The sequence below is a fragment of the Siphateles boraxobius genome, unplaced genomic scaffold, assembly GCF_051911475.1.
Source record: "Siphateles boraxobius isolate OS27281-9 unplaced genomic scaffold, OSU_SipBor_1 84, whole genome shotgun sequence".
NCBI lineage: Eukaryota > Metazoa > Chordata > Actinopteri > Cypriniformes > Leuciscidae > Siphateles > Siphateles boraxobius.
The window spans coordinates 1,115,843-1,131,276 of NW_027509213.1; the positions used below are offsets into that span (position 1 = coordinate 1,115,843).

General features: G+C 37.2%; 1 protein-coding gene across 7 annotated transcripts in view; it reads right to left on the reverse strand.

Moving 5' to 3' along the window:
- Positions 1-904: 904 nt before the first annotated feature.
- kif13a (kinesin family member 13A) overlaps positions 905-15,434 on the reverse strand; it is a 77,523-nt gene continuing 62,993 nt past the window's right edge. For 3 of the 7 annotated variants that reach the window (XM_077221646.1, XM_077221645.1, XM_077221644.1), the window contains 11 exons: positions 13,798-13,853; positions 13,545-13,669; positions 13,282-13,458; positions 11,970-12,062; positions 11,726-11,878; positions 11,558-11,635; positions 11,412-11,462; positions 11,227-11,332; positions 10,430-10,581; positions 2,591-3,524; positions 905-2,493 (listed from right to left, as the gene is read on the reverse strand). In XM_077221646.1, coding sequence (XP_077077761.1) covers positions 2,360-2,493; positions 2,591-3,524; positions 10,430-10,581; positions 11,227-11,332; positions 11,412-11,462; positions 11,558-11,635; positions 11,726-11,878; positions 11,970-12,062; positions 13,282-13,458; positions 13,545-13,669; positions 13,798-13,853 — 2,059 coding nt within the window. In that variant the 3' untranslated portion in view covers positions 905-2,359. Of the gene's footprint in view, positions 2,494-2,590; positions 3,525-5,681; positions 5,857-10,429; positions 10,582-11,226; positions 11,333-11,411; positions 11,463-11,557; positions 11,636-11,725; positions 11,879-11,969; positions 12,063-13,281; positions 13,459-13,544; positions 13,670-13,797; positions 13,854-15,434 lie in introns of all 7 variants that reach the window. The other 4 variants (XM_077221642.1, XM_077221641.1, XM_077221643.1 and 1 more) reach the window with 4 other exon arrangements.

Consider the following 15,434-nt stretch of genomic DNA (forward strand, 5'->3'; position numbering starts at 1 on the left):
TTGTTGCTTACTCACTTTCATGTGACTAATGGTTTTGTATTATATTTTTAGTGCCTGTTGCCAGTCCAAATAATCTTATTTTAACTGCAGCAATGCTTTGTCCCTCTTTAATAATGATTTGAAGAAAGGGTTTACAACCAACCAACAAACAAAAAAATTGTCAGCATGTGTGCTATTTTTGTCCACTGTGCTATGTGCTAAAACAGTAGAGGTAACTTTGTTGTTATTAGGATGTAGGCCATGGGTTTAATTCCCCAAATATAGCGTGAGCTCCTTTAGATAAGAGCATCTGGCAAATGCAAATGTATGTTGTATTCCAGTGAAGTCCTTTACAGTATTCAGATATTCTATTGCAGATGTTCCCTGCTTCAATCTGACACAGTGACCTAGTGACCCAGGAACTTAACATGATAATATAGGTCAAAGTTCAGACTCAGAGTTACACAACCTAATTCTTGTGAAGAGTTCAAATCAGCCAGCCAGAACACAAGAGTTAGTAAAACAATACTCTTGCCGAAATGCACACCTTGGTAGCCGTTCAACAAATTATTCATTCATTAATTTAAGATCATTTGTTTGTCTTTTAAAAATTGTGTGATTGCATTGCAAGGGTCAATTCTGATGTTCTGAATTCAGTTTTGCAAAGTTACAATGTCATTTTTTATCTGGTGAAACTACATTTATATGTGTAAAAAATACAAGATAATCAGTAAATAATTGTAGGGGCTGAGGTTTTGGATTTCAAATGTAACAAAATACAGCAACAAAGGCAGAGAAACATTGGTTGCTATATTTTGCTATAAAATGTATTTAAATTAATAGTTCAGATGAGCAATCCTCTCAAATCAAATAAAAAACAACCAATAATATGTCATGCAAAGGAAGAACACACAAAAAACAAGCATTTGTAAACGTTCTGTAATCTACACCATTTTTGTACCAGCATCTGCAGAGATACAATATAAATACACTTCTGTACATTTTATAATATTGTAAATACTATGTTCATACATTTTATGTACAGCTCCTTGTCAAGGAGAGCAGCTGTTTTCTTTTAAGTAAGGTCTTGGGTTTTTATTTAACCGTCTCCAATGACAGCAATAGTATTCACTTCTTATGAGATCCACAGTTTTTTAGGTAAAACAGAGCAATAATAACAGTACTGGTCATGGCACTAAGCAAACAAGCATTATTCAGGCTATGTCCCATTCCCCGATATTGCCCATCTCCCATTTATACCCATAAAAAACATTAATATTGGCTTTAGTATCACAAACTAATAAAATCTTTCTTGACAGTCAAACACACATGGATTTAAATGCTCGAAAGCTTCATTATTAGGCAGGTAAACCTAGAAGTCGATTATCTAAAAAGTCCCCGTTCATGTGGGGCTTGTGTCAGTACTTTAGGGCATTTCTGGTCTGTAGCCGATACAAAGCAGATCAGATTATCGCCATTTTGCAATAATACCGGCAAGGGTCTGATAAAGAAAACAAGGTGCTCTCCGCATCAGGTCACTTCTGTCAACCTCCTGAGAAGTGTCAAATCAGTATCTGAGAATGCGTAAAGATTCGTGCATTATGTAACTTAATGTGCATCCAGGATAAGTTACTCCAGTGCAAGCGTTCAGACAGCTTTGTAAATAGAAGTATTAGCAGTCCTTCAACAGTTACAGTACTCAACAAGCCAATTACGCAACAGAGTACAAGCAACAGGCTTGGCGTCCGTTCAAAATACCATTAAACAAAAAAAAATCAACCACATTTTTGAATATCCAATGGGCATGTGGGTCTTCTAACCAGAAAAATGGCACTTAGCATATTAGCATAAATCGGTTGAACAAATATAAGCATAAAACACATGTTGCCAAAGTAAGTTTGCACAGCAGATTTGAAAGGCTATGTCTTTGGTAATACCTGATATAATCACACAAACAAAAATGTTCATAAACAGTAGTACATTCTTACCTAGAACAGACATCCAAATCTCAAACTCACTCAAAGTAAATTTTTTTGTTAGGCATTGTTTGATTAATACATTTAGTCATATACGAAGTGGTGAAGAATTAATGAAGATGGAAATTAGTATTTCAGCTATATCAAAGCTAACATGATATATAAAACGTGTTTGTGCAACTGTGCAACTCTCGACATTCAAAGATGATACTGAAATAAGCCTATAACTTCAGCACAACACACACAGGTAGTTTTTATTGCCACGGAATAAGAGGAATCAATAAATCTCCGATGTGACAAACAAATCAGAGGGATGGATTCTGTTAGCATTCGGTTTGTCCAGGTGGTTGCTGGTGCTGGTGTCGAAGAGATCGTCTACCAACTATTGGGTCAATGTCCTGCCCCTACTGGAGCACAGATTGAGGTTCAGTGTCTATGGACGGAGGCCCTCGAGTCAAACAGGATGGCTTCACGAAGACGCCATGACCTGTGGCACACCGGAAATACACCCTTCCCTGGACCGTACCATTGTGCTTGCCTTTGGAAGGATGAGAAAGGTCTAAGGTTAAAAGGATTTTGAGTTGGGATTCAATTCAAGGTTACAAGGATCTTGACTTGAAAGTATTTTCACTTACCTACAGCAAGGTCCAACTCCACTCCAACCCAGATGCCTTTGGCGAACTCTACCCCTCCAACATAATGCACCATCCCACTGCGTTTGCCCACCCACACTTGCTCACCGGGGGCCATCCAGTCCGGCAACTGAGCAACTGGTGTGTTCTCGTCCTCACTAGAGTCCACCGAGAGCTCTGCATCCTCGAAGAACTCAAGTCCTCGAGATTCTTCCAGCTCTGGGTTGGCGTGAGGTACAGGAACACTGGGAGACTCTTTTCCATTGTGGAGATGGTACTGGGACGGATGATCCATGTCTTGCGTTTTGGCTGGGGGAATTGATTCTGCCTTCAAACTAAAGTTACAGAGGTCGTCTACCCCTAAACCTTCATCTGCACCCTTAAAGTCTGTGAATTCTTGGCTGACGCTCAGGATACATTTGTGGGGAAGCGAAGGGAAACAGTCCTGGTCGCTGCAGAGACGGGAACAGTGCTGAGTGGGAATGGTCTGGGCTGGATAGGATGATAGTGAGGTTATGGTCTCGGTTCCCAAGGCACTTCTGGAAGGATGCAACCCTCTTCCGTGCTCCTGAGGGTCTGCGGCTTCTCTGTTGTTGAGCTGGTCGCAACTATCGCTCCCGCTGAAGGGCACGTCGGACAGCGTGGCATTTGAGGCACTATGGGAGAAATAGCCGCTTGTGCAGCTGCTGGCCGTGGGACTACGGGACACTTCTTTATCCGCAACCCGTGTTCCCGATAACGCCCCGATCCCAGGCGCCAACTCCCCCTGCACGCATACAGTCCCCCCCTGGTTCTCAAGACTGGCGTTGTACACCTCAAAGTTCGCAAACTTCTCTGGGATGTAAGGCTTGAAGTTTTGGAGCTCCAGAGACCCGAGACCTGGAACACTAGAACGGGTGAAGGCTGAATCCATGTTGGGATCCTCCTCCTCTGAATCCTGACAAATCATCAATGAACAGACATGAAACCAAACAGCAAAGCAGTGATCAGGAGGGACGTTACTGCCCCATTGTGATGAAACCCTGAAGCACATTAGCTATTTTCTATATCACGACTTTGTGTCTACAACACTGGATCTACACTTGATGTGTAGACTAGTCGCTGATCATGGCCTACAGAGGGCGCAACAGGATAATAAATCTTTGTTAGTCCACTTTTACGCTTTGTTTCCAAAGGTTAAAATTATAAATAAATGGATACTCTGAGAGCGCTCCACAAGATATGTTTGATTATACCATATGGATGCTAAAAATTGATTGGGTGATTGGACGTTTTAAACAGCTTATAAGTTAATCGCTGTTCTAAACGAATGCGCTGCTGCATTGTAACGCACACACCTCCAGACAGTTGCTTGCACATCACATGCAGATCGCGAGCACATGAACATTCAGTAGTGCAGAAATGTATTGTCAACACTGTTCTGTGATTTATTAATAAAATAGCTAAGAAACTGAAACGTTTTAAAAAAATTCTTATCAACTAAAACCCACAGCTTCACTATTAGTAGCACTATTAGGTGCAATTCACACGCAATCACTCTCTCACTAATGCATTCATAGAAATATAATCTTTACTGTGAGACTTTATCTGTATCTGATTTAGAACGAGCAGAAACCTGTGAAAAATATAACGACCCAAAGACAAAAGAACTGATAAAAAAAGCTGTTATGTAGGAGCAATAGCCTAGTGGGCAGCGCTGTGTAATATGCCATATCTGTGCACAAGAAAACCCACGTTGGAGTCTCAGCTCGAGGTTCAGGCTTATTTGTTCATTAATGACATCATCAGTGACTAGTCAACATCAACTCAAACTTGAATCACATAAATATCTACTTAAACAAATCAGAAGTCGTTCAGCCCCTAACACACCCACATACATGTAACGTAGAAGTGTAGACAACTCTGTTGACTATAAAAGGACTGATCTTGTTTTGTCAGTGCACACTGTTCACATCTGGTGTAGACACGGTGTAAACAGAGTTTATTTTCTTTGTAACTAGCAATGTGATATGTGGCAAGTTATGCAGTCAGTGAGTTAAACACAAGCTGAGGGATTCATGCACACACTCAATGAGATGCAAATAATGCTGAGATGATAATGATGACAGTGAGGCGACAGCATCATAAGCTCAAACAGAAACAGTTTTAAAGGGATGCAATGCAGAAATCCAACCTTCCTGGACGAATGGTATGATGTAATGGATTTGGTTCTGAGATCTCAGGAAGTTTGAGAGTGCAAGACAGGACCGGTCTCTCAGTTTCAATTTGTGGTATACAGTACATATGTTCATGTTAAGTTCAGGTTAATATACTGCAAAAAAATATGTTCTTACTCAGTCTTTTTTCTAGTACAAATATCATAGCATTCTTAAATCAAGATACATTTACTTGAGAAGCAAAATGACATATTTTTTGAAAAATCTAAATTAAGTTTAATAAGGTCAATAAGGTAAGAAAAATAATATTGTTTCCCCTTTGAATTAAGTTTATTTTTCTTACCCTTTTGGCAGATATTTGTTTTTGTTCAAAGCTGAAACTCACTTAATATTGATACATTTTTCAGACTTAATATCCAAAGTAATTTTTGCTTCTCAAGTAAATGTATCTTAATTTAAGAATGTTTAGATGTTGACAATGAGACAAAAATACTAAGTAAGAAAATCAATTATTTAAAGAGATATTAAGGTTCTGCATATGTGGGATTCTGTCAATTACTAGTCAATAAGTGCAATAATTATGCAAAAATAAGTTTGAAGTTATATACATAACATTAATTAAATTAATTATTTTAAATTAAATTATGCTTAGCATATTAACAAATTAGCTTGAAAAGCATAACATTTCAAAAATATAAGACACCAAAATACAAACAAAAGAGTTTACCTTTTCATTGTCTTGGACATTTGTTATTGACAGTTATATAATATGCGAGCTGAAGATGATTTTCTGTAGCATTTGACAGCACACCACAGTTATTGTAAAAAACCCAGAGTATTCCTGTGTTTTAACAGGGCCCTGGCTAGTAGTATTAATTAGTATGCATGTGCACGCAAGTCTAGGTAACATGCATCAGACTGGTTATGCGTGTGTTCACTTACAGCAGCAGCGTGTGGCACTGTGTGAGTGAGATCAGTGCTGAGTCTGGGCTGTCTGTGATTGGCCCTGCTGCAGATGATGTCACTGCTGCTGTGGCCCTCGCTCTGAGCCCTGGGTCTGGACCAGGGGCCGGTGAGGCCCAACACGCTGCTCTCCATAAACCAACGCATGCTCTGCAATCAGGTGACAATAGCACACTTCACACAGGCCATGCAGCACAGCGAACACCCACACAGGCTGTTGAGTTAGACACCTAATCACATGTGAGGCAAGCGAGTGCACATGCACTGGATGAGGTCATCAGCAATTGAATCAGGAGTAGTAAAGGAATAGTTCACACAAAAGCTCATGACATTCGACACGATAGACGATTGACACTTTTACGCCATTTTTGTCAGTATAAATCAGGGTTATTATTGTTACTTAAACCTAATATTTAAATAAAGTCTGCAATAAAATAAAAATAAAATAAATATTAGATGTAAACCTTCAGTTAGATGCCAATGCAACATTTCATATTTTTGTTAAAAATTAATAAATGGAAATGAATAAAAGCTATAACGGAACATAAACTGAAATAAATAATAAATAAACCCCTTTGACACAGGAGTGATCACTCAAGGCCAAAGACTGTAGAAAAAGATGGATGACGTTTCTCCACTTCCTTCCACTGTAGAAAAATGAAGCCAAAATATCCCAGAAACAGTTGTTGCCGATTACATAATTCGTTATCGGTTAGTACAGTTTACTGCAGAACCACTCATTATGTTGGTGAGAAACAGTTATGGAAATGTAGAAATAAAAGTTAAAGCTCCCATCTGCTCCCAGGAAAGTCCATTGGTGCCTCAGTGATTACTTCGTTCAGAGAAGCTGTCAATCAAATGACGTCACACTCCTGTTTTTATAGCATCAAACATCTCAAACCAAACTTGTTTAGAAAAAATGAACACTTGAACTTACATCAGTGTGATAAAAACTACCGAAAAAATTACAGAACCCATCTTTGGAAAATTTTTATTTCAAGTGTAATTTGATTGTTTAGTTTAGTCTCACGTCCAATTAGATTACATGGAGAGGGTGGGGTTTATAAGCTATACTGGATCCAGCACCAGGGGGCGATCGAAAGGCTTTGGCTTCACTTTTCAGGACATGTGTGAAACACTTGCTCTAGGCTGTACGAAGGTTGCATCCGAAATCGCATACTATACACTAGGCGAAAAACAGTATGTGACAAAAGAAGCATGTCTGAATTTACAGTACTCATAAAAAGTAGGCAAAAAGAACCTGTATGATCTACTACTGGCGTGAATGTTAAGTGTGAATATGATAGACGCTTTACTATCCCATGAGGCCACGGGAGAGTATTTGTGAATAGCGGTGACACGAAGCTGGTAGATCATGTGATAAAGGCAACATGGCGAATGGATTACATTCATATTACACATATTCATACTAGATAAAACATACTTTTTTAGCAGTCGTGAATTACTTATTCAAAATAAGTACCTACTCAAGAATATGTGATTTCGGACGCAGCCGATCACACTCCAGTGTGATTAGAACGTTTAGTGGGTCATGTGATCAACTGCGAAATGTGCTTTTGCATTCAGCGCTTATCATATAAGTTAACAACTATTTAGTGTTTTCAACCATATGTTTAATTTTAGATTTCAGACATTTAAATACACACAAGTACTAGCAAAAAAGAAAAACACATTTATAAAATATACAATGATGTCTATGTAAGCGGCAATAATAATCCTTTCAAATATATAATTTGATGACGTGTTTTAGTTGCGTTATATATCAACTAACATGATCATTATGAAGGTGTTTAAATGACAAAACACATTCATTTACATTTATTTGATGATCGGAATATTTTATAATATAGTTTACAAGTTTGTGAGTATTTTGAATAGAAAATGAAAAATTAAATAAAAGCAATACATCACTCACACAGCGCTATTGTGGCTGCGGTGTGTCAAGTGACTAGCATGAGGCACAGCCATGGAAATAATGTTATACTGTATTTTCTAATTATAACAGTCGCCTTATAATACTCATGCTGGGGACTCAGCTAGAATGTTTTAAACTTACGTGTAAAAGGGTTAAAAAATTATAAGCACATTACAAAATTTAAAAAAATTAGAAAAAAAATAAAACGACGACTTAAAATATAAAAATAAAACCTAATTAATAATAACTAATATATAACTATAATAGTATATACAAAATATTAAAATAACACTGGTATAAATCACTATACACTTTCCTTGTATGGAAGAGCAGCATCTATTTTTGTGTTTCATATGCAAAAGTTAATAATACTGGATTGGAACGACATGAGGTTAAGTACATAAAGACAAAGTGAATTTACATTTTTATGTGAACTATTGTTTTAAACTCATACTGCTGGTTAATAGGTTCAGCATGTACAGTTAAGTCTGAATAAATTTGAAGTTGAATAAATGAACAGGCTTGAGGGACTGAGGCATGCTGGGTACAGGGTCCAAAAATTAACTAATAGAGGACGAATTAAGAGATTCACAAGCAATAAATAATCCTCACTGAATAAAAAGATAGATTTTGCATTATTTTTATTCAAATAATATACTGAATGTTCCTAGTATTTTAATTTGGGTGGTTCTTTAGCAGACAGTAATGACATTTTCAGCCAATTAGTGAATAACTCTTTTATACTCACATTTTGAACTTAATTTTGTGTTAATTTTGGATCCTGGCTGAAGCTTCATGAATGTTCCATTTACACATAATTGGGTTTCCGCAAAACGAGTATAAATGTGCTCTTCACTTCTTGCACTACATTCAAAGTCAACATAGTTCATGTCAACAAAAGCCACAGATATGAGCTGCATCTTTTTTATCATCAGCTAATATCAGGATCAAAGACCGAAATAGGAAAGAGAGAGCTGCATCAGCACTGGTAATTCATGACTGGTAATTGATAATTTAGTCTCAATATGTTTAATGAAGATGATTGTGTTGAGCTTCAGGATGCAACGGCCAACTTTCAGTTTGATTTGTGTCGGTTTGTGCGAGCTGCCGCAAATGAAACTGAAAGTTTGGTGTCTTGGTATCTTGAAGCTCAACACACAATCATCTTCATTAAAAGTAGTGAGACTAAGGGTGTGTTCACACTTGGCAAATTTGGTTTGATTAAAACAAACACTGGTGCGATTGCTCTGTTAGTAGGGTTCATTTTAATAAGTGTGAACGCTGCCATCTGAACCCTGGTGACACCAAACAAGACGACAGAGACGGGTCTCATTTTACTTTCAAATGAACTCTGGTGCGGTTCAACTGAAATATGAACACAACACGGACCAAAGACATGTAAACGAAGCAAAAACAGGACATGTTGTCACAAGATGCGACCCTAAAAAGGACAGAATGCTCAAGCATATCTGTTTTTAGGAGCTAAGTTGCCCATTACAGATCGGTTTCCTTGTAGCAGATCTTGTGTGTGTGATGGAGGAATTCCTAGCACTGTTTCAACTCCTTTACACGTCTGATTCTCTTTCTCCTAATGCGGTCTTTGACATTTAAATTAGCCGATTATAAATAAAATGCAGCCCTTTTGTTGACGTGAACTCAATTGAATTGGCATAAAGCGTGGGAATTGAAGATCAGATTTATATTTGTTTTGCAGAGACAAAAGATGAAATGAAACTGTTTTAAAGGTATAGCGGAGGATTTTCTTTTTCCGGGTGGGTAGCCTATGCTATTGGTCCACCTAAGTGTCAATCATTCTGGTGATATGTTTACGTAAGGCCGTCGTACGTGCTCGTCCCTATGTAGTTTTCGCTTTCTGCGCATGTGTACTTTCAGGTGTATTATTTGTGATGAGTTACGGTTTCAGCCATTCCTTTGAAAATGGCTGAGGGTCGAAAGAGAAAAAATGTATACGAAGTGTATGATAAGAAGAGAAAGGCCGCAGAATATAGAAACAAGACCAGAGTGATTTTGGGTGAATATTTCACACGCTGGCGTGCGCTAAAAGCACAGGTTGTGCTTCCCACTGATGCCGCAGTCGCGAAGATTCTGCTAGACAGGTAAAGTTTGTCATGCTATTTGGAGAAATCCATTTAAAATCACTGCTAGTAAAAGTTAATGTAAGCTATGATTAGCGATGCTAGCCCTGGCACAAGTCATGCACCGCGTAGACACGCTAAACATCTCAATTTGTCTAAAGTAGCCTTATGACCAAATGGTAAATGGTATATCACGCTGAAATATTCTAAAACCTTGTGTGTTCATTTTTGATAATTTCAATGTGTTCACCATAGTATTTATTACACAAATGCAACAAGCTACTTCTCCATTGCATATCATGTCTTGAGTCCTCGGTCACTCAACACGTTTAATAGGCGTTCCCTCTCGGGAGCAAATAGAGTGTTGCGCATGTGCATTTTTTTAAAAAATTGGAGAGGGCGGGTCTTCTCTAAAATTCGGAAAGATCCTCCGCTATACCTTTAACAAATTGAAAGCCATCAGCCAGGTGTAAAAAGAACCATTAGAAACTCTTTTAAAAAGGCATCAGAGCCTGGAATCAGTCAGGTCATAAAATATCATGAAAAGAGAATGTGGAGGGTGAACGCACAATATGAGTGAGAATGAGACACATAATGAGAGTGAAGCATCTTTTGTGTGTGTGTGTGTGTGTGTGTGTGTGTGTGTGTGTGTGTGTGTGTGTGTGTGTGTGTGTGTGTGTGTGTGTGTCACCTCCTGTCCCAGAAGTGGCCGCGCCTCCAGAGAACGCTTGACTTTGTTCTCCTCCTTCACTGGCATGAGAGATTTGAGGAACTTGGGCGGTTGAGGCGACAGAACTTTAAACGGACTCGAGTTAAAGAACGTCGGACTCTCTGGCACCGACCCTGAGGAGAAAGTTTGCATGAAATGAGGCCGTTTAAATGTGCTTCAAAGAAAAAGTCAACAGGTCTAAGAGGATGACAAGCCTACAATGGAGAAATTATGGTAAATTTAGCATTCCAACCCTCTTAAGAAATAAAAATTAAATAAAAAATACACAATATATTTTATTAATATTATTAATTTTATTATAAAATTGTAATTAATAATATCATAATTTGTGCTCAATTATAAATATTTTTTTATTTTTATAAGTCTTAAAAAGTTACATTGTATATTTATATTAGTGCTGTCAAATTACATAAAAGTTTGTTTATATAATGTGTACATATACATACACACTGACACACATACTATATATTTATATATACACATGTACACACAAATACAGTATATATAAACACAACACAGTGCATATTATATAAACAAACGTTTATGTTAGATGCGATCAATCGCGATTAATCAATTTGACAGCCCTAATATATTTATATAATGATTTAATTCATAATATTAAATTATTTAGTAATAATGTTCAACAATTTAATATTTTTTACTTAAGTTTTTTTTTTAAACTACAATGCTTGATTAAAAACATTTTTGGCGTTCAAATCATCCCAGGTGAAAGAAGTTCACCATACACATACATTTACCATGATTCTCTTTGTTTTTAACAGGCGTTTCTTTCGAGAGAGGACTGTTGAGTGAAGCTTCATGCAGGATGGATTCAGTGACGTCCACGTGACCGTCACACTGAGCCTGTGGAAAGAGAGTCGAAGCTCAGACAGAGACACTGACAACAACACACGGTCTGTGAACTCAGTAAGTGTTCACTAACCTTCATGTCTTCATCCTCACATCCTGTCCCATCTGATTTACAACAAGACGTCTAAACAAATATATATTACGCATTTGTTTAAGTCCTTTTACACATTGAAGAGCGTTTTGTCTCTATACATGAGCAGAGAGTAGATCAGGTCTTACGTGCTGGACGTTTGGCGTGCTGAGACTGCGCCGTATGTGTCTGCCTTTAACAGAGAGAGCTTCCTTCACCGTCACGGCCTGAACGAACACATAAACACACTAAACACACTCCAGCTGCATGAAACCAGCATCCAGTAAGACTAAATCTGGCTGAAAGTGAAGCCGTACCTGCCGGAGTCTCTCCAGACACAGAATATTGTCCACCTCCAGCACTCCTCGAGTGTATTTCTCAATGTACGTCTCTCCATCAAGAGTCTCCTCGCTCTCTCCTCGCGCTGCCATCAAGGCCAGGGTCTCACGCTCCTCCGGCTCTTCAGACGCCTGTGCACAAACACATGTGTGTGTGTGTGTGTGTGTGTGCTCGGTGCATTCAGAAAGTAGAATATGAAGAGAAAACAATGTGAATTTGTACCTTTGGTATGTTAGACACAATCTCATACGTCACTCCACAAGAGTAGAGAACGTTTTTCAAAGACATCCGTCTCTTCAGACTCTGAGTGAAACTCTACAAGACATATATAGTCATATATTTACATTGTTAACATTTACATGCTAATCATACATGTCCTTACAGCTCAATAAACTTAAACAAAAATGGCTATATTTGTATATACACACACACATACATAATAAACTTAAACAAAAAATTATATATTTGTATATACACACACACACATACACAATAAACTTAAACAAAAATGTCTATATTTGTATATACACACACGTACATAATAAACTTACACAAAAATGTCTATATTTGTATAAACACACACGTACATAATAAACTTACACAAAAATGGCTATATTTGTATACACACACATACTCACGCACACATATATATATGTGTGTATATATATATATATATATATATGTGTGTGTGTGTGTGTGTGTGTGTGTGTGTGTGTGTATGTGTGTGTGCGTGCGTATGTGTGTGTATATACAAATATAGCCATTTTTGTTTAAGTTTATTATTTATGCGTGTATATACAAATATAGCCATTTTTGTTTAAGTTTATTATGTATGTGTGTGTGTATATACAAATATAGCCATTTTTGTTTAAGTTTATTATATATATGTGTGTGAGTGTATTTATTTTTTAGGACCATTTTTTTTTTTACAATAACATTAAGTTCAAATAAAATTTATTTCAAAGACAATTGACAATGACTAATGCATCCACAGATTTTCCTTTTGAGTTTTGTTTTTTAAAATATTTCATTACTCTTATTGGATCATTTCTTTAGATTAACATTAATATATGGAATCGTTTTAATTTGCTTAAATGAAAGAAGTAAAGTCAATAAATACAACAAAAATACTTTATGGCGCATTCCTTTAACTTAACTTATTAAGCATATTTTTTAAAGTACGCTTTAAATCTTAAACAGTAAATCTACTACCATTAAATCTTAAACAGATGTTCTAATTTTCTAATAAATCATAAATCATTTTTAAAATAATTTTAAACCTACAAGAAATTTAATTTAATGGATAAGTATCTTAAATAGAAGTACTATTTAAAGTCAATGTCAAACAGGTTTATAACCCATTCAAAAAGAAATGTGAGACGGAACATGATTTTTTCCCTTGGGAATTGATTGTACACGTAAATGTAAATGTAGAATCAATGCACAATTCGAACAGGAAGATTTTTTTAAGAAAGTGATAAAGATCCATCACGTTGACATTACCGTACACAAGCTGTTTGACTGTTTTCCAGACCTGTTTGTTGTAGATGTTGACTGCGATTCTCTTGCGGAGGACCAGCTCCATGGAGGCCGGATGACTGAGCTGCACCGTGGCTTTCACGATCAGGTAGATCCGTTCGTTCGGCACCGTGATCCGGTTCAGGTGGATGGAGTCGTGGATGGATGAATCCCAGGAACACACAGCCGACACCTGAGAGTAATCATGTGTACGTATGAGAAATCAGAATATATAGACTCGAGTCATTATGTTATGTTATTTCCCATAATTTGTGTTACCTCATCATCGCTGTGTCTGATGATGGGAAGGTAGAAGAACGCGCTGCCGTGCTCTTTGGGAAGAATTGAGTTCACGCCGGCGGCGTGAGGACACGTCAGCTGATCATTCACTGTCAGGTTATCAGCTGCAAAACAGACAATACAGCTTAAATAACAATCAGACAGAAACATCTCCTTTACAAGATTAAATTATTGCATGCAAATCAGCAAAATCTTGAGCTCTTAAACCCTGAAGATCAATAATATATCTCACCGTTCAGATCCAGGAACAGCACAGGAATATGAGCTTCCATGCCAGTAGGAGGAACCCTTGAGCAACAACAACAATGAGTTTAATATCTGATCTCACTTTCCCCCTAAAACTCTTATTCAGGTTTTCATCCTTGCTTGTCATGTAAGTAATGTTATCTTTCAGAATCACTACAAGCCCGTTAAAAAGGTTGTGAACTGCATGCTTTGACTTTAAATAATAACACTGTGAGATACTGTTTAATAACCCATGTTATTCAATTTCTTGTAATGTGTAGGTTCAAAATTAGAAAAAATGGCGATAGAAAATTACTTAAGTTAAATAAATGTATTTATCTTATTATATTTTATGTTAATTTATAATAAAACATTTTTTTAAATAAAAATAAATTACTGTTACAGTAAAGTTAATCTAATGATGAGAATGCCTGAATGCATTACAGTCTGGAAGAATCTGGAAGTTTTCTGAAATGAAATGTTTAAATATGCAATTTAGACACATCTAATTAAATATGCACTTATTTTCATACATTTCCAGAACAGAAATCTAAACACTGGATAAAGCCAGGAACACAATTCCTGTTTCCTTTGGTTGACATATTAAAGTTAAAGGTTTTTACATGGATATCTAATTTTATCACTCTCTAAATCAGAAAACACTGTCAACAGACTATGTTTTTAGGAATAAAATACTAACTTTATACTAAATACTAACTTTAAATATACATATTCGAATTGAAATGTACAGATACAAATAGATAAGGTGTAATAAAAATAAACACTCAAAAGTGTATTCTGGATGTTTTCTTACCACCCGTCTGAAAAAGGAGACGTGTTATGGAAGCAAAATAGCCCATAATTGACCAGTGCATTAAAAGACACTGGTTTCACATGTAGTGTCTTGCCTTAAAGGAGAACTCCGGGCAATTTTTAAGTTAATCTTGATCGTTAGACCTTTGTGAGTACTGACAATAGAAAAAAAAACGAACGGGATTGGTGCTTGCTACGCGAAGCTGCGTCGTCTTCCTTTCCATGACCTCGAGATTACGCGTAGTACTTCTACGGGAGTTTGCACATCAAGTTGAAATACAACTAGCCACAACTGCAGAATCTCGAGGTCATGAAAAGGAAGACGATGAAAATTTAAGTTCTTTATTTTCGCATTCTGTCGCCACAATTCGGAAAGGCACAAACACGAACCATTTCTTCTTCACTTGTAAGCAACTCTGATCTTAACTCGTCGCACATGATCAACGCTCCTCCCACCTGGACATTGTTTACCTTTTCCGGCTACAGCACGGGACTGCAGCGCGAGACTACAGCTTGCTGTCTTAAAGACTATTTAGGTGAGTTGAAACAATGGCTAAGTTACTAAACGTATCTTGTTCACATGTAGGGTCCCTGTTCATGTTGGACAGACATTTTAATTGCATTTTGTGTCTGTTAAGAGGCTCAAAAACGCTCTTTATGTCCATGCCCCCATAGCTGCCGTTTTAGCTGGGTGGGAGCTCTTGGCATTCGCGGTCGCAGCTTCGCGTAGCAAGCACCAATCCGGTTCGTTTTTTTTCTATAGTCAGTACTCACAAAGGTCTAACGATCAAGATTAACTTAAAAATTGTCCGGAGTTCTCCTTTAATAATA